General features: G+C 38.5%; 1 protein-coding gene across 1 annotated transcript in view; it reads left to right on the forward strand.

Annotated features, from left to right (window-relative positions):
• The window catches only part of RNF216 (ring finger protein 216), a 179,876-nt gene that overhangs the window by 143,761 nt on the left and 15,043 nt on the right, over positions 1 to 21,072 (forward strand). Inside the window, exons 14-15 of the mRNA XM_027874745.1 lie at positions 9,357 to 9,454; positions 16,052 to 16,274. Of these exons, the coding sequence (XP_027730546.1) occupies positions 9,357 to 9,454; positions 16,052 to 16,274 (321 nt within the window). The remainder of the gene's footprint in view (positions 1 to 9,356; positions 9,455 to 16,051; positions 16,275 to 21,072) is intronic.

The raw sequence follows: 21,072 nt of genomic DNA on the forward strand, positions 1-21,072 counted from the left end.
TTCTCAGACTACATAGAGAGAGACACATACACACACACACACACACACGTCCTACCTCACTTTCTCTCTGCTGGATGTCAGATTGGTATCTCAAGTTCAACATACCCAAAATGGACCTTCTCATCTTTCCCCTTAAATCAATCCATCCCTCCTCTAAGTTTCCCTATTTCTGTCAAGGGTACTACTATCGCCCCAGTTACTGAGGTACATTTATCCCGGTGTCATTCTTGACCCTTCACTTCCACTACCCTATCACCTGCCAGATATTCTGTTACCTGCCAAATATCATCATTTCTGCCTCTGTAATATCTCTCCTATCTGTCCCCTTCTCTTTCTTCACACATACTATTATTCAGAGCCTCATCACTTCTAGCCTGAGCTATGCAATCTCTGCATCCAATTGCTTCCCCCTCTCCAAACCATTCTTTTAAATGTATTTTTAAAAGGTGTAAACATACATGAATATTACTATATACTAAGAACAGGAAAAAAAGAGCATTATATATGAAACTGTTAGAACTGAGTTTGTTTTTTACTCCAAGCCATCCTCACACATCTCCCTTCAGTCTTCCCAAGTCACAAGTCTAACCTTGCCGTTCCCTCAACCATACTTTGACTGGTTCCCCGTGGTCTCTAAGGTAAAATACAACCTCTTCAGCCTCGTGTTTAAGGCTTTTGCAATCTGACTGTATCCCACCTTTCTAGCCTTACTTTGCATGACTCCCTTGTACATACTCTATATTGCAGGAAAACTAGAATCATTCCTTCAACTCAGTATTGCATCTCTTACCTTTATGCAGTGTCACGTTATCCCTCATGACTAAGATATACTACTTCTTCATTTCTGCCCCCACCTCTCCAGTCCTAGTATTCTTTCAAGGCATAGCTCAGATGCTATCTCCCTCGAGTCCTTAGATTTCCATACCTCATTCTCAGCCCAGGGTTATTATTAATGCCTTTTCCCTTTATAAATTAACTTTTATTTGTATGTGCATGCTATATAGCGCCAATAGAATGCAAGATCCTTAAAAGCAGAGACTTTCAGTTTGTCTTTGTGTCCATAACAGCCAACATAGTGCCTCATACATAGCATTCACTTAAATATTTGTTGAATGAATCTTACAAGGTGATTAATTATTAAGTTAATTATTCCTTGTCTCTTCCCTGTCACAATGATTTATTCTAAGCTATCTCAGTAGCAAGTTCTTTAACATATTAAAACTTGGCATAGCCTTGCAGGTCTGTCTATGGTTTCCTTAAACAGTATAACCTGAGCCTGGTCTCCTTACCTTCACATAACTTGAATTTTCCATTTAAGATAAACTTGTAATCCTGGCATGCAGATAAAGAAGAAATGCTGTGTAAAAAATTGGGACATACAATTAGAAACTGAAGGACCATCCATATATGTATGTATCAACATTCTGAAACTAACAACTATTTGCATTTGGGCTAGATATAAAACTATTCCACCCAGTGAGTAACTGAAATAGTCTCTAAAGGAGTTTGTTTTATTAATGTGTACATACAAATTAATTTAAAAGACCAATACTGGTTGCAGTTCACCTGAAATTGAAACTTCTTATTATAGACCTGTCAGAGTTATTCTCTGGGGAAAGGAAATATGATACCATAGTTCCGACAAAAGGTGAGTGTCCTGCTGTTTTCTGTAGTCACAGAAGTGCTACATTTCTGCCAGTATAAACAATCAAGGTAACTCATCTGTTCCAAGCTGTGTTGTGAGTATGTAATCATTCTAGTCTATATGCAGAGATAGGGTGTATCTTTAGAAACTATTTGCTTGATTATGGCTTGAGGTTAACATTGTTTTTATTTTCCTAAATTAGCATTTCCATAATTTGAGTTTCCTAGGTTGGATAGTTTTTGCTTTCTTTAGGTTTTGTTTGAAATTCTTTTTTAACTGCATTAGATGCAGTTCATTATCCATGAACCACTTAAAAATTTAGAAAGAAGTTCCCTTCAAGGAAATAATGTTCAGAGAGATGGCTGCTTTAGATAAAGCAAAAATTCTAATCCTAGGAAAATAGTTCAGATCATATAGTTAGAGCTGGAAATGTCATCTTGTCCAGTCTCCTACTTTCATCTGAGGGTACTGAGGTCTAGAAAAAAACTGTCCTGGATTATTAAATATCATCCTATTGCCCGTTGTTGTGGGTGAGACATGACTCAGACTGGGGCAGTGTTTCAGGTTCAGAACTATGAGGAAATCAGATACTAGTAGGGTTCTTAACCTGGGGTCCCTGAGCATGTTTTTTAATATTTTGATGATTGTATTTCAACATAATTGTTTTCCATTGCAATTCTGTGTATTTTATGCATTTGAAAACATTGAGAAGGGATTGATAGGCTTCACCAGACTGCCAAAGGTATCTATGACACAGAAAAGGCTAAAAACCCCTGATTAACTATTAACAAAAGGAAGTTTACTGTACCATAGCATGGAATGGATATAAGGTTGATTCATTTAAGTTCAGCTTCCCTGGTTCTGCTTTGGCCATTCTGGTGTTCTTGTGTCACGTCTAAGGGAGAAACTCCAGGTCTGTCTTGCACCAAAAAGCTATGTCCAAGATTCAAGCCTTCATCTCTTGGGCTTATTTTATCTCAAGGTCAACTTAGGTGGAGTATATGATCCTTCTATGACACCTATTAGAACAGTAATAATAGTTTTGCAGAGCACTTTACCTGTGTTATCTCATTTGATCCTTACAACAGTCCTGTGAGGTAAATACTATTATCCTAATTTTATGCTTTCTTTTTCTTTTTTAAAGCTTGGCAATAGGGTTAAGTGACTTGCCCAGGGTCACACAGCTTGTAAATGTTATGTATCTGAGGCCAAATTTGAACTCGGGTTCTCCTGAACCCAGGGCCAGTGCTCTATCCACTGTGCCACCTAGCTGCCTCTATCCTAATTTTATAAATGAGGAAACTGAGACTATGTGAGGTTAAGTGATTTGCCCAGGATTATATAGCTAACAAGTGCCTAAGATTCAAAGTCAGGTCTACGTGACTTCCAAGGCCAGAGATCTGTCCACTGTACCCCCAAGTTAACTTCTGTTGGACAAGAATACTGTTTTTAGCAAATATCACAATTTATGGGATAATCATGAATATCTGACCTTTACCTTGAATTATAGCTTAGCCTATAATTATAGCCCATAATCTTTCCTAAGCCAAACAAATATATGCCAGAAGACTTGGTCCTATTGTCTCGTTTTCTTCCTGAAATTAAAGTCTGTACTTACAGTCAGCAGTGATTTAGTAAGCCTTTGTGATATTCTTCATTAGAGACGCCCTGTTTAATTTATTGCTAGAGAATGGGGATAGTGTGGGTAAGAGGGTGACATAGAATCTGCCAACTTAAAGCAAAGGTTTAAGTTAAATTCCAAAAAACTTCTGATTCATTTAGGCCTTTATTGATTCTTAAGTACTCAGTAATCATTTATTTTGGAAGATCTGAGAGTTTATTGTATCATTATTTTTGGAATGCCAGAAATGTAAAGTAGCTGCATATTTCAAAAGATATATTTCCTCTTCCTCATATCTATGTCACTAGAGAACTCTGGGAATCATGAAATGACAGATTGAAAGTTTCATATAGGGACAGCTAGGTGGCGCTGTGGATAGAGCACCAGCCCTGGAGTCAGGAGGACTTGAATTCAATTGTGGCCTCATACACTTATTAGCTGTGTGACCCTGGGCAAATCACTTAATCCCAATTACCTTTAAAAAAAAAAATACTTGGTGTTTAGTCTCGCCCAAAAAAAAATGTCTGGGGCGGCTAGGTGGTGCAGTGGACAGAGCACTGGCCCTGGAGTCAGGAGGACCTGAGTTCATATCCAGCCTCAGATACTTGACATTTCCTAGCTGTGTGACCCTGGGCAAGTCACTTAACTCCTATTGCCTCACCAAAAAAAAGAAGAAGAAGAAGAAGAAAAAGAAGAAGAAAAAAAGTTTCATATATTTGCAGCTTCTGAGACAAGCATGGAAGTGATGTCATTAAATTCAGTAGATGCAGAGAGCCAAATAGCTTTAGAGTGAAATTGATTAAATGGTAATTAATGCTTTTGGAAATGAAATGTTTGTAATTCAAGGAACATTCAAGGAATTAAACATAGTTCCTCAGAATTTCTCATTAGATATTAGCTTTTTTTTTTTTTTAAGAAAAAAATTTTTAAAGAAATTTTAGAGGGACCACCCAAAAGGATCATCTAGAACTAAGTTCATGTTCTCCTTTATTCATCTATCATTCCTTAGGCAGTAAGAGATGGAAAGGGGGATTGATTAAGAGATTTGAAATAGGTATATTCTTATTAATACAAAATGAAGAACTTAAATAATAGTCAATTTTCTAATGCCTTTTGAGGACAAAATAATATCGTTGAAACTACTAATTAGAGAATGGGCAAGGGGTTCCATTGATCTGCAGATCACAAATCAATAGATTTAGAGCTGGATGGGACCTTGGGGGTCATCTAGGCCAACTCCCTCAATTTACTGACAAGGAAACTAAAGCCCAGACAGGTAACAGGGCTTGATGAACATTATACTGGTAGTAAGTGGCAGAGCTACAATTTTAAAACCAAAGTCCTTTGACTCTAAATCCAATGCTGTCTGCGGTCCCTCCTAGTTCTTATATTCTAAATATATTTTAAGATCCTTTCAACTTTGGTATTCTCTGTTCTGAGACCCCTTCCATTTCCAGCATATTATGTTCTAAGGTTTTGCCTTTCTTTTTAATGACAAAGATAATTTCTGTATTTAGCAGAGGTGTTTTTGAGAGTAGGAGGTGCTATTACTTGGCATATTTTGAACCATGGTGAACTCAGCTAATTCCTCTCATTTTGAAGGAGGAAAAAATGTGTAGCTTTAATTCAGTAGTTTATGAGAACACAAAAGCCCAGAGAATAGAAAATGTGGTCCTCTGGTTGGACTCTATTAGCCAGAAAACAAGTTGTTTTTTATGTTTCTCTTTTGGCACATTTGCTGATATGAGGGCTTTTTTTTTTTTTTTTTTTTTTTCGTATTTTATTTTTCCAACTAAATGTAGAGAGAATTTTTTCAACATTTTAAAAAATTTTGAGGTTCCAAATTTTCTCCCTCTCTCCATTCCCTTCCCCCTCCCTAAAAAGGTAAGAATTTTAAATAGGTTATATATGTGCAATCATGTTGTAAAAGAAGAAACAGACCAAAAGGATAAAACCATGAAAAAGTTAGTGAAAATAGTGTACTTTGATCCCCATTCGGACTCCATTAGTTCTTTCTCTGGATAGCATTTTCCATGAGTCCTTTGGAACTATCTTGGATCATTGTATTGCTGAGAAGAGCTAAAGTCATTCATAGTTGTTCATTGCATAATGTTGCTATTACTGTGTACAATGTTCTCCTGGTTCTGCTCACTTCACTTAGCATCAGTTCATGTAAGTCTTTTCCAGGTTTTTCTGAAAGCATCCTGCTCGTTATTTCCTATAACACAGTAGCATTCCATCAAAATCACATACCACAGCTTGTTCAGTCATTCTCCAGTTGATAGGCATACCTTCAATTTCCAATTCTTTGTTACCACAAAAAGAGCTGCTATAAATATTTTTGTACATGTGTAGTTCCTTTTCCCTTTTTTATGATCTCTTTGGGATGTAGACCTAGTAGTGGTATTGCTGGGTCAAAGCGTGTGCATAGTTGAATTGCCTTTTGGACATAGTTCCAAATTGCTCTCCAGACTAGTTGAATCAGTTAGGATGTTTTTTTAATGATTTTTTTATTAATTTATTTTGATTTATCAGCAATCACTTCCATAAGCTTTTGAGTTTTAAATTTTTCTCCCCCTCCCTCCCCACCTCCCTCCCCAAGATGGTGCACAATCTGATATAGGCTATACATATACATTCCTATTAAACATATTTTCACATTAGTGATGTTGTAAGGAAGAATTAGAACCAATAGGAGGAACCACCAGAAAGAGGAAACAAAACACAACAGAAGAGGAAAAAAATAGCAAATAGTATGCTTCGATCTGCATTCAAACTCCATAGTTCTTTCTTTGGATGTGGATAGCATGGAGATTTCTTAGATCCTTGTATGGCTGAGAAGGATTAAGTCTATCAATATTAGTCATTGTCCAGTGTGGCTGTTACTGTATACAACGTTTTCCTGGTTCTGCTCACTTCTCTCAGCATCAGTCCGTATAAGTCTTTCCAGGTTTTTCTGAAGTCTGCCTGTTCATCATTTCTTATAGCACAATAGTATTGCATTACATTCATATACCACAATTTGTTCAGCCATTTCCCAATTGATGGGCATCCTCTCAATTTCCAATTCTTTGCCACCACAAAAAGAGCTGCTATAAATATTTTTGTACACGTGGGTCCTTTTCCCATTTTTATGATCTCTTTGGGATACAGCCCTAGAAGAACTATTGCTGGTTCAAAGGGTGTGCATAGTTTGATTGCCTTTTGAACATAGTTCCAAATTGCTCTTCAAAATAGTCGGATCAGTTATGATTTTTTTTTTTAGGCAATTGGAGTTAAGTGATTTGCCCAGGGTCACACTGCTAGTTAAGTGTCAGGTGTTTGGTCTGAGGCTGGATTTGAACTCAGGTCCTCCTGACTTCAGGGCCGGTGCTCTATCCACTGCGCCACCTACCAGCCCCTTATGTTATTTTTAATGAAACAAATTGATCATTGTTTTCTTCTTGGTAACTAAGTGCTAAACCTTCTTAAATTGTTCCAGTAATTTGGTATATTCTGCTTCCTATAGTGGGTCATTGAGTCTTTGAGTTTTTCTTTTATTATATTCATATTGATTGAATAAAAAAGCATTTCTGCTGCTTAGTATTTTTTATCATTTATTAGGTTTACAAATAAAACTTAGGAATGCTTGAGAAGGTAGAGCTGCATTTTAATAAAAATAAATACTGTGATTTAGGGAAGTGAGAGAGGAAAAAAAGAAAAGAGAAAAATAATTCCAACCACATGACATAGAGGGTTCTGAACATCAATTTTACTTACTCTGCATTTTGTTTGTCTTATTTTAATTGTCAGTTTCATTGCTTAGATAGTCTTTTTTACTTTATTTTTCCTATTTTGGACCAGACTTGTGATTTATTGGTGTAGGCAGCTTCCAGTGAGGAAACTATTTCTCCCAATGCAGATCAGCAAATGTTCTACAACTTACTTTTAGAGGGTTGCCTTAGGCAGCAGTGTTAAGTGGCTTGCTGAGGTTTCACTAAACTATCAAGGGAAGGAGTAAGGGGGAAGAAAGGATGACATGTACCCAAGTCTTCTGACTCCAATGCTTCCTGACTTCTGTCCACTATAATATGCTGCCTACCTCCTTGATAGCTTTTTTTTGGGGTGGGGGGGGAGATTTTTTTTTTTTTTTTTTGGTGGAGGGAAGGAAGCAGATGATAGTTGTGAGGAATAGGAGAATTCCTCAGTCCTCCAACATCCTTACATAGGGAGTTCTGTATGAGAATGGCGTAGAACCTTGACAGAATCAGTATCATATTGTGCATTTGAGCAGTGGATTGAAGGTAAATGACTCTTCCACCAGCCTGTCCCATTCATCTTTATGTGCCTTATCTGTAAAATGGGGTTATTCTTCCCTTACTCAAAAAGAAAATTGTGTGGATTAATTATTCTGAATTGCCTTGAATGATAAAACAGAGCAACATATGAACCCAACTTGTTTTTTAATCATTATTCCTGACAGCTGATTTGGTTAGACTTGTTTTGGAGTTTAGGATTCATGCATACCAGCTCATCTATTCTCCAGCTGTTGTTTATCCTAGTGTTTCCGGAACTATCAGGCACATGGTATTTTTAAAGCTGATTTTATGTTGCTACACATTTTGATGGGAGATAATTAAGTGCATAATATTGTTTCAGTCTTAGTCATAACAGAGATAGAGAGAGTGGACCATAAGTGCTGATAATGCTTCTAAGAAATAGCAGTAGTTAAGGAAATAATAAATTGTCAGTAAGTCTGGGGTTAAATCATCTAAATTCAAGAAGGACTTTATTGCTGCTATTCCCTCCTCTTCCCACTCACTCTGTCCCTTGCCTTTCCCTTTAACATTTCTTCTTGCTATAAGGAATATTTGCTATTATAGTAGATTCGTACTACATAAAACCAGTGATATAAATATCTTAAAGTAGTTTCTTACTTCCTAATCCACTTGCCTGACTTAGAAGCAGATATCAAGGCCGTTGCTATATTATTTGCATGAGCATATTTAAGTTCTTGTGGCTCCCAAAATTCAACATCAGTTAGTCAGTTTGGGGCTAATGCAAAGAGGCCATGGACTGTGAGTCAAGTTTATTCTTAACTTGAAATATTTTGATAGGCAGAAGAGAGAGAAGGCAGGAAAAGGTATCTGAGTCAGTGAAACCATGCCACATAATGAGGATTTTAAGGTTTTTGTCCTAGGCAGGGAAAAGAATATCTTGGGGACAGGTTTTTGTTTTGTTTTGTTTTTTAAAAAGGTTATATAAGCAATATTTTCTTAGATTTGGGAGGAACTAATTACAGAATAGGGTGTTAGAATTTGATTCCTTGGGCAGTAGAGAAGGTTCTTGAGAAAGACAGTGACATAATCAAAATGATATTTAAGGAAGACTACTGTGGTGGCTTTGGCAAAGAACAAATTGGAAAGAAAAGAGATTGCAGTTAGGGAACTACATGGGTAGTTATTGCAGAGATGATAAAGGCTAGCAGAATAGTCAATACTTGATAAAGTAGCAGGTGAAAATAAACGAGAAGATGGACCTTAAATTTTAAAGAAAGAATCTACAGAACTTCAGGATTTCTGGAAACTGGGCCTTAAAGAGGGGGATCACTGTAAACTAAAATCATGTCATCTATGTGGGTGTCAGTAGAAACCACAGATGAAGTCAAAAAGCCAAATATTTGGGCCATCTTGTGAAATGCAAAACAAAACTGAGAGGTGAATAGAGAACATAAGGAATAGAAGTAGGCTTCTGGATGATTGGGGGGTTATTGGTTCCATTTGGTGGGCATAAGCAGACCTTGAGTTTCTAACAAATTTATTCTTTGAATGAAACTCCAAATTCACTTTAGATCTGACTCACCTTTGACATTGTTAGCAAAGTGAACAAGGTTATCTGGTAGAAGTAAAACTACCCATTGACCTGTGGTCCACATCTCGTTTTGTAGGGGTCACCTTGAAATGGACAGTTTTTTCTAGTCTGGTAGAATTTGCTGGAGAAATGTGGGAAGAGTTGTCCCAGTTGTTTGCCTTCCCTGTTATTGAATTGCAACCTGTGCAGTGTTTATCTTTTAATTCATTGCAGCTGCTTTGTTTTGTTCTTTGTTCCCAGGAAACCTGTAGAAAGTGTCAGGGACTGTGGAAAGAACATAATGGTATTACCTGTGAACAGTTGGCTGAAAAAGATGACATCAAATATAGAACATCTATGTAAGTACCATTCTTAATCAAAAGTACAATTTTCTAACGTGTTATTGTGTCACATATTCTTTCAAAACTATACAAATAATATGTAGTTGGCTAGTGCTGCATTACACTGAATTTGTATATTGTATATTGAATTTGGTGGAGTTTTCCTTATGAAATGAAAATTTTAAAGCAAAGACTGAGTTGCTGTACATCAGGTGGCAAAGAATCGTTTTGATTTAGGGGCATCATTCTGGTTTGGGCTTGTATGTAGAATTGAAAGCAAAGCACGCCTTGCTGCTCTGGTCCTTCACCAGCCTTACAATGATGACTGCAGTTGTGACTCCAGAATAACCTTGGAACATTTAGGAACAACAGGAATTTTTAAACAAACATACCAGAATTTGTACATTGTAATGAATGTTGTCATTTAAAGGAGCCACTTTGGGTAGACATACACCAGTTCCAACAGTTCTGAGACTACCTAAGATGTTCTTGGGGCTCTCCTCTTTGAGAATTGACTCTGAACAAATGACTTTCAGCTTTTTCCGAACATCTCAAAGGATGTAGATTTACCACAAGAGAAGAGATTCCAGAGAATATGTCCTAGGCCCTGAATGTGATTGCAGAAGAGTCCTAAACCTTATTTCGAATAATGGCAGCAACTCTTTGAAATAGTCCTAATGAGACTACCCTGAAGGGGACAAGATTCATTTGGATATATTAGTTTTGAACTATTATAATAAAAATCATATTACTTTATAATCATCCAGTAGCTGTATATCTCTGGGCCTCCATTTCCTTATTTGGAAAATAAGAGTTCAGGTTAGATCATCCTCTAAAGTAACTTTCAGCTCTAACATCCTTGTTACCTCTAGGAATATAGGCTCCTTTGTTTTGTACTTAAAAGCTCTTCACGACCTGGATGCAACTGGTACCTCCATAGACTTATTATACATTCCTTCCCTCCACAAATTGTTGAGGCAAAATGACCTCTCCACCGGAGCAGTTAGGTGGCACAGTGGATAGAGTACTGGCCTTGGAGTCAGGAGGACCTGAGTTCAAATCCAGTCTCAGACTAGAGCTGTGTGACCCTGGGCAAGTAACTTAACCCCAGTTGCCTTGCAAAAAAAAAACAAAGCAAAACAAAACAAAAACCAAAACCAAAAACAAAATGACCTCTTCATCCTAGCTGTCCCCCATAACTAGAATGGACTCCTTTCTCATTTCCACCTTTTGGAATCCCTAGCTTCCTTCAAAGTAAAGTTTCAGTATCACCTCCTACATGAGGTTTCTCCCAATCTCTCTGAAATGTGCGCGCTCACACACACACATACACACACACCCTCTTGAATTTAAGCTCCTTGAGGACTTTCATTTTTGTCTTTGTCCCCAGTATGTAACACAGTCATAGTAACCGGTACATGGGCTTCTAAATAAATGCTTTTTGATTGATATTTATAATTTGGACATACTTATATATTTTTGTTGTTGTTCAATCATTTCAGGGTCCAATTCTTCAGTGACCCCATTTGGGGTTTTCATGGCAGATGTACTCGAGTAGTTTGCCATTTCCTTCTCCAGCTTATTTTACAGATGAGGAAACTGAGGCAAACGGGGTGAAGTGACTTGCTCAGAGTCACACAGTTAGTAAGAGACCAGATTTGGACTCAGGAAGATGAGTCTTCATGACTTCAGGCATGGCACTATATCCACTGCACTGCCTAGCTGCCCACTTATATATTTGTACATACACAATCTGGAAAATTGTGAATGTTCTGCTCACAATTTTCTCCCTAAGATGAGGGATAGCAGGGACCACTCTGAGGCTTAAAAGGAGAAGTTCACAGGCAAATGATTAATCGCTATTAATGCTTTTCTATCTGGTCCTCTCAAGACTGAGGGGTTGAAGGAGAGACATCTTCTTTTGTTGTTATTGTTGTTATTCAGTTTTTCAGTCAAGTCTGACTTTTTGTGACCTCATTTGGGGTTTTCTTGGCAAAGGTACTACAGTAGTTTGCCATTTCCTTCTCCAGCTCATGTTACAGATGAGGAACTGAGGTAGACAAGGTTAAATGACTTGCCCAGAGTCACACAGCTAGTAAATGTCTGAGGCCAGATTTGAATGCAGGAAGATCAGTCTTCCTGATTCCAAGCCGAGGGCTCTGTCCATTGCACCACCTAGGTGCTGTGAGACATTTTATAGGTCCAACTGTGTAAAATGGTAAGACTAGTCATCCTTCTTCCTTTTGCTACCTTTTCCTCCATTTTTAAAGTTGAAAAGTCACATATGCTAGTATATGATCAGAGAACTCTAAACAGATTGGCAGCATATGAAGAGTCTTTATGTGTTTTGTATGTATCTTGTATAAAACTGTCTTCTCATTTTCTCTCTCCTCCTATTCTTCTGTGACATATCTTGAGCATTCTCCCTAATTTTTGGTCTTGAATTTAGGATCTTTGGCAGGAAACTGTTGAGATTCCCTACTTCATCTTATACCTCCCAGATAAAGCCTTTCATTCCCAGTCTGGTATGGTAAAGAAGCACTTACTTTTTAACCAGATTCTCACATTAATATTCATTTTACTCCTCACAAAAGAGATGACAGTCTAATGTAATGAGAGGGCATATAATTTTTTAGTCTTTAGGGTTTCCCATTACAATCTAATCTTCATTGCTGTCTTGCCTTAGGTCAGAGGTCACCTGACTACAACCTGCCTGTTTTTTTATAACCTGCAAGCTAAGAATGTTTTTTTGTTTGTTAGTTTGTTTGTTTTACATTTTAAAATTTAAAAACCCATTCTTACCTCATCGACTGGCCTAGTTTGCCTCCCTCTGCCTTAGATGGTTATACAGACAAACTATTGTACAGGAGAAGTGACAATAAGTCTTCCTTTTGGTAAAGTAAGCTGAAGCATAGCTGGAGTTTAGGCCTTTCTTCCTGTCCCATTCCTAGGAATAATATCCTGTGAGAGGAACCAACTCAAAGCAAAGGAGATTCCTTTTGTTAAACTATTTTTGTTTGTCCCTTGTGTACACGACTATAGGAAGTGAGTTTAGATCCTGTTTCATTAATATGCTTTGTTTAGTCATCATCATAATCTGTAATCCTGTAGTCCTCATATGCAGTTATTCTGTTCCAATCCATACACCTACATCTTTGTACATTTTGCATCTCACCCTACTAGATTGTAAACTTTGAAGGCAAGCACCATGTGATCTTATTTTCTTACCTTTTTCCCTTAGCAGTGCATTGCATTTAATGTTTGTTGATTTAATGACTCATCAAGTAATTAAGAACCTCTACAGTGTGTCTGTTGCTAGCTGTTGTGGAAGATAGAGTAGTGTAGTGTATGATCTCTGCAAAAGGCTGCAATCTAGTCAGACACAGGACACTTATATTTTAAAAAGTATGTTCACAGGCTAACTGTCCAAGGAGTTGTATAGCATGTAAGATCACCTATGGAGGGGCAGCTAGGTGGTGCAGTGGATAGAGCTCTGGCCTTGGAGGCAGGAGGACCTGAGTTCAAATCCAATCTCAGACACATGACTCTTACTAGCTGTGTGACCCTGGGCAAGTCACTTAACCCCAATTGCCTCACCAAAAGAAAAAAAAAATCAACCTGTGGAATTGCAAGCAGATCTTATCAAATTCTTATCTAGAACACTTAATACAAGAGATAGGAACCAAATAAGCAGGTAAAATCACCAAACGCCAGAGATGGATGGGACTAGTCCAGGGGTTATTAGCCTCAGGTCCTTAAATTCCCGGAGTTCTATGAACATAGATGGGAGAAAATTTACATCTTTATTTTCACTCAGCTCACAATGAAATTTAGCATTTTCTTCAATTGTGATTTTGTAAAAACCATTCTGAGAATGGGTACATAGGCTTTTCCAGATTGCTAAATGATTTGCCCAAGCTCACACAATTAAATCAGTGAATTAAGTTGAGATTCACACCAAGATCTTGTGTGTCTGAGTGTGCCTTCCCACTGTGCTACAGTGCCTCCTTAGCTTTTTGTTAGAAACCTTCAGCTTCACTGTATTATTGGACAGGTGTTCACAATCCTCCATATAAACTCTAAGTATAAATCAGGTTAATCCTGAATAGTATGTCTTTGATTAATTCAGAGGCCCATTTTAAGTGTGTCCTCCCTCAGCACATCTATCCTTTCACAGTAGTGTCTAAATTCATTATCCATTGGCAGCTCACTGGAACAAAGCAGCAAATTCATCTAGCCCCCTAAGCCTTGTTCTAAAGCTTATTTATTCACAATCCCTTCCCTCCATCATACAAACTTATTCTGGACTCTAGGTATCTATCCATGGGAAAAAAAGCAAATCAACCCCATTCAACATTGTTGTTACCTGGGTACATGTGTACCTTTCAGTCCCAAATGTTAAGAACATCTGGAGTGGTGTTGTAGGGACAGGCTAGGTTTTAGGGATGAATATGAATTTTCAAATTGGATAGTTTTGAATGAGAACTGCTTAAATTTGACAGACATGGGAAATTGAGATGTATGATTGTAGCCACTTGATAATTAAAATCCCGAACGTATGTTGCATTATTTAGTTGATGACAGTAAAATGTTTGTTTTTACTCTGCCTCATCTCCTTTACAATGCTTTCTCTTCAACAGAACTGAGAATCTCTGTGATCTTTTGGCACTTAAAGAAGGTTAAAATTTATTCCAAACCATAGCTCAATCTTGATTCACTTTGAGAAACTAACAAATTAGATTCAAATAAACAGTGATCAATTTTTTTCTGTTATCACTATGTTCAGCCAGTCACCAGGCATTTACTAAGCACTCACTATATGGCAGGTCTGAATGCTGAGGATACAGAAACAGTCCCTGCCCTCAAGAAGTTTACACACTAACGCAGGAAGCAACATGTAAATAACCAGGTACCAATGAGATGTAGATAGAGTCAGGTGGAAGGCAGTCTGAGAGGGAAAGGTGAAGATATTAGCAGCTAGAGGCACTGAGAAAGGCCTGCAGTAGGTGAGATTTGGGCTGAATCTTAAAGGAAGCCTAGGAAACTGAGAAGTGGAATGAGGAGGCAGAGAATTCTAGGTATCATAGGCAGTCATTGTAAAGACATCAAGACCAGAGATGAGGTATCTGTAGTATCGACAGTTGTAGATAAGAACTGTTGAGGAATTGCATCAGCCTGGTTCACAGAGATTATTGGGGAGGGAAGCAGGGGAGAATAAAATGTACGAAGACTGGAAATAGAGGAAAGGGCCCATCTGTGAAGTACCAGAGAGGTTTATATTTGATCCTAGAAGTAATTGGGAGCCACTGAAACTTGGGATAGGAGGTCATACCTAGGATTGAGGAAAAAAAATCACCTGAGCTTGAAGAGAGGTTGGACTGGAATGGGGAGAAATTTGAGGCAGGGAGACCACTGAAAAGGCTGTTCATTCATTTAATGCTGAGGGCCTGTACTCAGGTTATATGACTGTGCAAGTGGAGAGCAGGGGACATATATGAGAAATATTAGAAGAGAAATGACAAGATTTAGCAGTGACCTGGGTATGTGAGTGAGAGGGAGTAGTCATGGATGACTTCAGAGTTACAAGCCTGTGTGTGTGACTGGGAGAATGATGGTGTTCTCAACAGTAATAGGGAAGTTCAGAAGGGGAGAGGGGCAGAGAAGATGGTGGGTTCTGTGAGTTTGAAGTACCTATGGAACATTCAGTTAGAGATATCCAAAAGGCAGCTGTGAAGTGTGACTGTAGCTTAAGAGAGACGAGGGCTGAATCTGGGAACCACCTCCATAGAGATGATAATAGTACCTGTCGTAGCTAATGATCTCACCAAGTGAAATAGTGTAAAGAGAACGATGACCCAGGACAAAGGGGTGGGGGACACCCATGGTTAGTGAGTGTAACCTGAATGAAGATCTAGAATAGGAGACCAAGAAGATCCAGTCTGATAGGTAGGAGGAGAACCAAAATAGAACAGTTCACTAAAACAAAAATTTAGAGAGAAGAGAATATCAAGGAGAAGGAGGCGATCAACAGTATCAAAGGCTGCAGAGGGTTGGAAGAGAATGAGGATTGAGAAAAGGCCATTAGATTTGGTGATCGGTAACTTTAGGGAGAGCAAGTTCCTGAGAGAGGTCAAATGACTTCCCAGGGTCACACAGCTAGTTCATGTCTAAAGCTGAATTTGAACTTAGATAGACTCCAAAAAAAAAATATTAAAAAACCAAGTTCACAGACCCTAGGTTACAAATCCCTGAACAGTGTTAACCTTGAATTGAATTGCCTTACCCTTTTTATGAAGTATCAGAAATGACAAATATTTATTAAAGAGCCAAGACTACTTTCTGGCTCTCATTAACTTGCCCATTCATTCCCAGTGTTTAGGCATCTGAGGTCAGTGGATAAGTGGCAGTTTAATTGGCAGAGGTGTTAGCCAACTTAGTGTGATACATTGCCTTTGACATTAGAGAAGCTATGATTTTTTTTCCCTACTCAATTTTAAGTCCCAAATAAGAATTTGTAGCCATCATTACTATTTGAACACCAGTAAGTGTGCAAGTTGTCATTACTCATCTTCATTATTGTATTCTTCTTCTTAACCATTCTCTTTCTTATTTCAGTGAAGAAAAAATGACTGCTGCCCGCATTAGAAAATGCCATAAATGTGGAACCAGCCTCATAAAGTCCGAAGGTTGTAACCGTATGTCTTGTCGCTGTGGTTCCCAAATGTGCTACCTCTGTCGAGTGTCCATCAATGGGTACGACCACTTCTGTCAGCATCCCCGATCACCAGGAGCCCCTTGCCAGGAATGTACAAAATGTTCTCTTTGGACTGACCCCACAGTAAGTAGAAGCAAGCTGTCTCTGATGAAGTCATCTTCCTTTGTAGATTGTAAAGGACAGAAACCTCCAAAGCTGTCTTTGAAAGTATTGCATGCTATCTTCTTTTTAGCAGGGCCAGTCTAGCGCCTTTGGAAAGAGATTTTCACTCATCAGAGTCCAAACTTCTTGGGGACACAGTCTGTTGTCTTTGTATTTCCAGTTCCTAGCGTAGTTTGCTGCAGTGATAGTCATTTAATAAATGTTTGTGGAATTGAGTTAAATTAAACTGGGTTATTTTTAGAAGCTGTTTTAAGGGATCTTCAGCTTAGCTTTTTGAAGACTATAGTATTCCGTGTTTCACAGCCATATTTACTTTCCCTGGAAGACTTCCGGTGTCAAAAGGATGAACCTTTGTTTCAGGGAGAAGTTTAGTGTCATTAAAAGAACTGCGTGACTTCCCCAAGGCGACCAGACCTTCCTCCTCTTGTTCAGCTTTAGGCCCAGTTCATAGTCTGTTTGTAGTATTCATCCCAGATCTCTGATGGGTTCTGATGGGCGACTTCTGTAGTTTAACCTCCTGTCAAAGACTCTGGATGTTAGGCTCTCTTAATCCACTTGGTTTTTCCTTTGTGAGTAGATAAGCTGAACTGTTTTAGATGATCATGGATCTCCTATGGAGGTTTTGCAGTTTGCCTGGGCTTAACGAAGTTGCACAAAAGACAAAGAGTAGATTTGTGGTGGGGCTAGAGCAGGTGACAATATGTTACAAATGAGTAATTACCTGGGAGATGTGGTATGAAGGATGTCACCAAAAATGTGGAGGGGGGGGGAAATAACAGTGACCTAGTAGTGTATGAGAGGCAGCGTGGCAGAGTAGATAGAGACTGTGCCCCAAGCAACTCTCTAAGACTTAGTGGCACAGAATGTGCCAGTCTGCATTGGGAGTGGGAGTTTCCTCACCCTGTAGCGCTGATAAAATCACAAGTCTGATCCTTCCCAGTCATTTAATAAGATTGAGGGGCCATAGATAGTAGCCCATATGTTCTACTGGCTTTTATGCATTGTGAAGAGAAAAGGCCACTTTGCAAGCTGAACAGATTCTCATGGTGAATTTGTAGGAGGACACCAGTAAGAGTCCCCCAATAAGCAGGCCTAGAAGGGCTGCAGTCCGCCTCAATGGAGGAAATCCTATCATCTGTCAGTAATGTCATGCAGCCATTTCAGCAATGAAGTTCTAAGCCAGCTGTAGTTTAGGTTTCTCTGTAGACAGCTGGAACTTGTGTGTAAATGTAGGACTTTCGGCTGACATGTGATACCAAAGACTTTAGTTCTTGAGAGGTATATTTCCCATATTACAATAAGGCTGTCTCCCTCTGTTGGTTGAGCCCCTTTTGTAAGGTTAGTACTTGGAAGTTGGACCAGAAACATAGAACAAGGATTTCTATGTGAGAGAATAAGATGAATTTGAAAAACTTGTAAAGAAAAAAGGTCTTTGCTTTTCTCATGTTCTCAATTTCCAAGCAGGAGCCTAGTCTATATTCATACGTGATGACATTCATAAAAGAATAGTGTCCCAATTAAGGGAAGTAGTTGTCTTACAGTGTTTTGGACCATAAGGACTGTATTAGAAGTGTTGCATCTAGTTCTCAGCACTATATGCTTCAGGTGGCCACTAACAGACTAAGTGAGTGGCAACCAGAGAGATGTGATAGAAATTATGCCTCGAGGGAGATGATTATGGAAACTAGGGTTGTTTAGCGTGAAAAAGAGAATATCTGAAGGGAATTTGGATAGCTGTCTTCAGATCTTTGAAGAGCTATCATGTGGAAGGGAGGAGATTTATTCTATGTTTTTTTGACAGTTATAACAAGGACTAGTGGGTGGAAATTTCAAGGTAGTAGATTTCAACTAAATATTTCAACAATCAGTGTTCTTCTAGCAATGATGTATAGTTATAAATCTTGAAAAATTACAATCTCTGAGAAATCCAAGTGATAGGTAACCCAGATGGCTATGGAGAGATGCATGGTGGGTTCAAATAAGCTGCAGTATGTGGCATAAAGGATATAACTGGGGAAAGGAGGGGTGGGTCATTCAAATGGTTCCCTAGAAAGGCCTTTTGGATGGATTTTCTGGAAGAACTGGTCAAAAATTGCACAAGATGTGAAGGCATGAAGAGATTATGATCTCCACTAATAGAAAAAATAACTATATTGGTAAGATCACAAATTTGTTGAAATTCTTCAGTATTTCTAGAGTGGTGTTGGCTTCTGTGTAAAGTAGTTCCACCATCCTCACTGGAAGTAATTCAGGTTGAAGCTGGATGGTTCTCTGTCAAGAATGTTTTAGAAAGGATTCCTGCCTTGGGGAAAAGCAACTTGCCATTCTGTAGCTAAGAGCCTTTGGTGTAGCAGGTTAGATCGTTTATGCTGCAATGTAGCTGGAGCAGTTTCCTTCACCTAACTGCCTCCACAAGCTTATGCCACCACACCTTTAGGCTGCAGACAAGCCAACCGAGGGGCTCGATGTTAATTGATGTCTCTGAAAGTTACACAAGAAAATGTGGCCTTTATTCAGTGTCTGGAGTTCCTTAGAGAAGTAATCCCCTCATTTCATTAGCTTCCTTTAGATAAGCTAAGGGGGAACAAGCATCAGATGAGAGTTAAATGTCCTTCCTAGTAAAGTTTCTTCTCAACTTTATTATTTTTCTAGTTTCCACCCTTTTTGCCAATACCTTTTGAATTGGTAATATGACTTTCTAATATTTGCTTTCCCTGTTTGCCTACTACAGCAGCCTGTCCTTTTTCTTTTTTGAACTGACATCTTTCTGGCCTTGGGCAATACAGTATTTGCTGATAATGGAATTAGACCTGACACTTGTTCTCCCCCTTCCCCTTCTGCAAATGCTTCTGATGTCCTCTTCTGGCATATCCAGTGAATCTCATTCCATTTGTTCCATCTCCCATCAAAACCGGTTTGTGTATTCAGGACTAGCATAGTTTCCTCTGTTCCTGCTAGGCAGCTGATTGTATTCAGAGGCAGCATCTGTTCTGGGCTGGTAAGAACAAAAGCCATTCAGAAGCTCATAGTCATTAAAGTAAAACAAAGCTATACTGTCATCTGACCCTATTCTTCAGTTTAATTAACCCAAGTGGCAAAGCAAAATTTCCCAGAGTCATCTGGGAGTTTGCTGTTCATGTTTTGGATGAAAATTTGAGCTTTCCTGCTCTGTGTGTGAAGGAAGATATAACCAAGGGTCACTTGGGAACCTGCAGTTTTGTTTTAGAAAGTTGGAAGTTGAGAATTAGAATTTTTTAAAGTTCTGTCTTGTTAGTTTTTAAAAACAGACTTGAAAAATTCAAGTGCCATGAAATCTGGGGTCTCTTCAGAAGAATAATTCAAAATAACTAGTTCAAACCATGGCAGTAAAGGATTTCTTGTCCTCATTTAGAATCATAGTGTCAAAGAAAATCCTTTCAGTACATTATGACACAGAGCATGATTACAGTGGGTCCTTCCGGGATCCAAACATTCTGGGCACCTCCTCTATGTGTTATATAAGAGGAAGCATTTGTAAATACAGAGTTTTCATTTCTTAAAATTACTGTCAAAAGCCACACTTACAAGAATACCAATCTGCAAACTTGGGGTTACAGAGTTGCTATAGAATCCATAACAATATGTTCCGGTTTTAAACAAAACAAAAATTATGTTGGGAGTTTTTTGGGTGGGATGTTTTTGTTGTTGGTTTGGTTTGATTTTTTTTTGGTGGCTGTGAGAAACAGAATCTGACCTTGAGAGAGGTAATAGGAAAGCTATAATTCTCTTCTACATATTCCTAATTTTTTATTTGAAAGTTTGGCATGCACACACACACTCCTATAGAACCACAGAAATCAAATGAGAGTTAAATGGCTTTCCTGGTTCAACCCTTCTTATTTTTCTTGCTTTCATTCCTTCTACCAATGCCCTTTGAATTAATATGACTTTCTGATGTTCTTTGCCCACTGCACCAGCTTGTGTCTTTTTTCTCTTTTGAGCTAATATCTTTTTAGCCAAATTGTAGGACTTAGATTCATTGAGGCCTTTACAGACACTTTTAGTGTGACAACATTGTACTTGCTATACAGCCTTGTGCAGCTCTTAAGCCAAAAAAGTTGGGAGCCTTTCCTCCTTTTCCAGGTGCCATATACCAGTCGTGCCACCTTAATGATTGGTACAAATTGGTATCCTCATTATCTCATTTGAATGTCAGCTGTATCTGGTTTCACTGGGTGTTTGCAAAAACAAAATGTTGCCCAAGGCTCAAAAAATACATCATTTGCATCTCTCAGGTCCAACAACTGGGTTGTAGAATAGAGGGGACACTTTCTCATGTACCCCTTTCCAGTAGCCTGTTCCTTAATGGAAAAAGTGCTGGGTGCTTGTTCACAGCTAGATTAAGCTTCTTCTTGGTAGAGTCTGGGATACAGGAAGGGGTCTGGGAAGGTAGAAGAACACTGATTCATGTTTGAGACCTTTAACGAATTGCATCTGCTTCTGAATCTGACTTATAAAGGGGGAGACCAGGGAATGTAGCGGTATCATAATGGAGGAAAAGAGAACCTTTGGAAGGACCCGATGAAGAGGGAGGGAGGGGTTTATGTTAGGAATGGTTAAATGTTAACCTTTCAACTTTTGTTCCCAAATGATTTTTCAAGTATTGGTCTTTGCCTGATAAAATAAGGGTGTTAGAAGGGAATTATGATCACTGAAACTGTGGTGCATTTGCTATTTATTATTCTTTATATTATTCAACATAATTAAAAACTCTATAGAA

This window comes from Vombatus ursinus, unplaced genomic scaffold (assembly GCF_900497805.2).
Source record: "Vombatus ursinus unplaced genomic scaffold, bare-nosed wombat genome assembly UNPS02014807.1, whole genome shotgun sequence".
Taxonomy (NCBI): Eukaryota; Metazoa; Chordata; class Mammalia; order Diprotodontia; family Vombatidae; genus Vombatus; species Vombatus ursinus.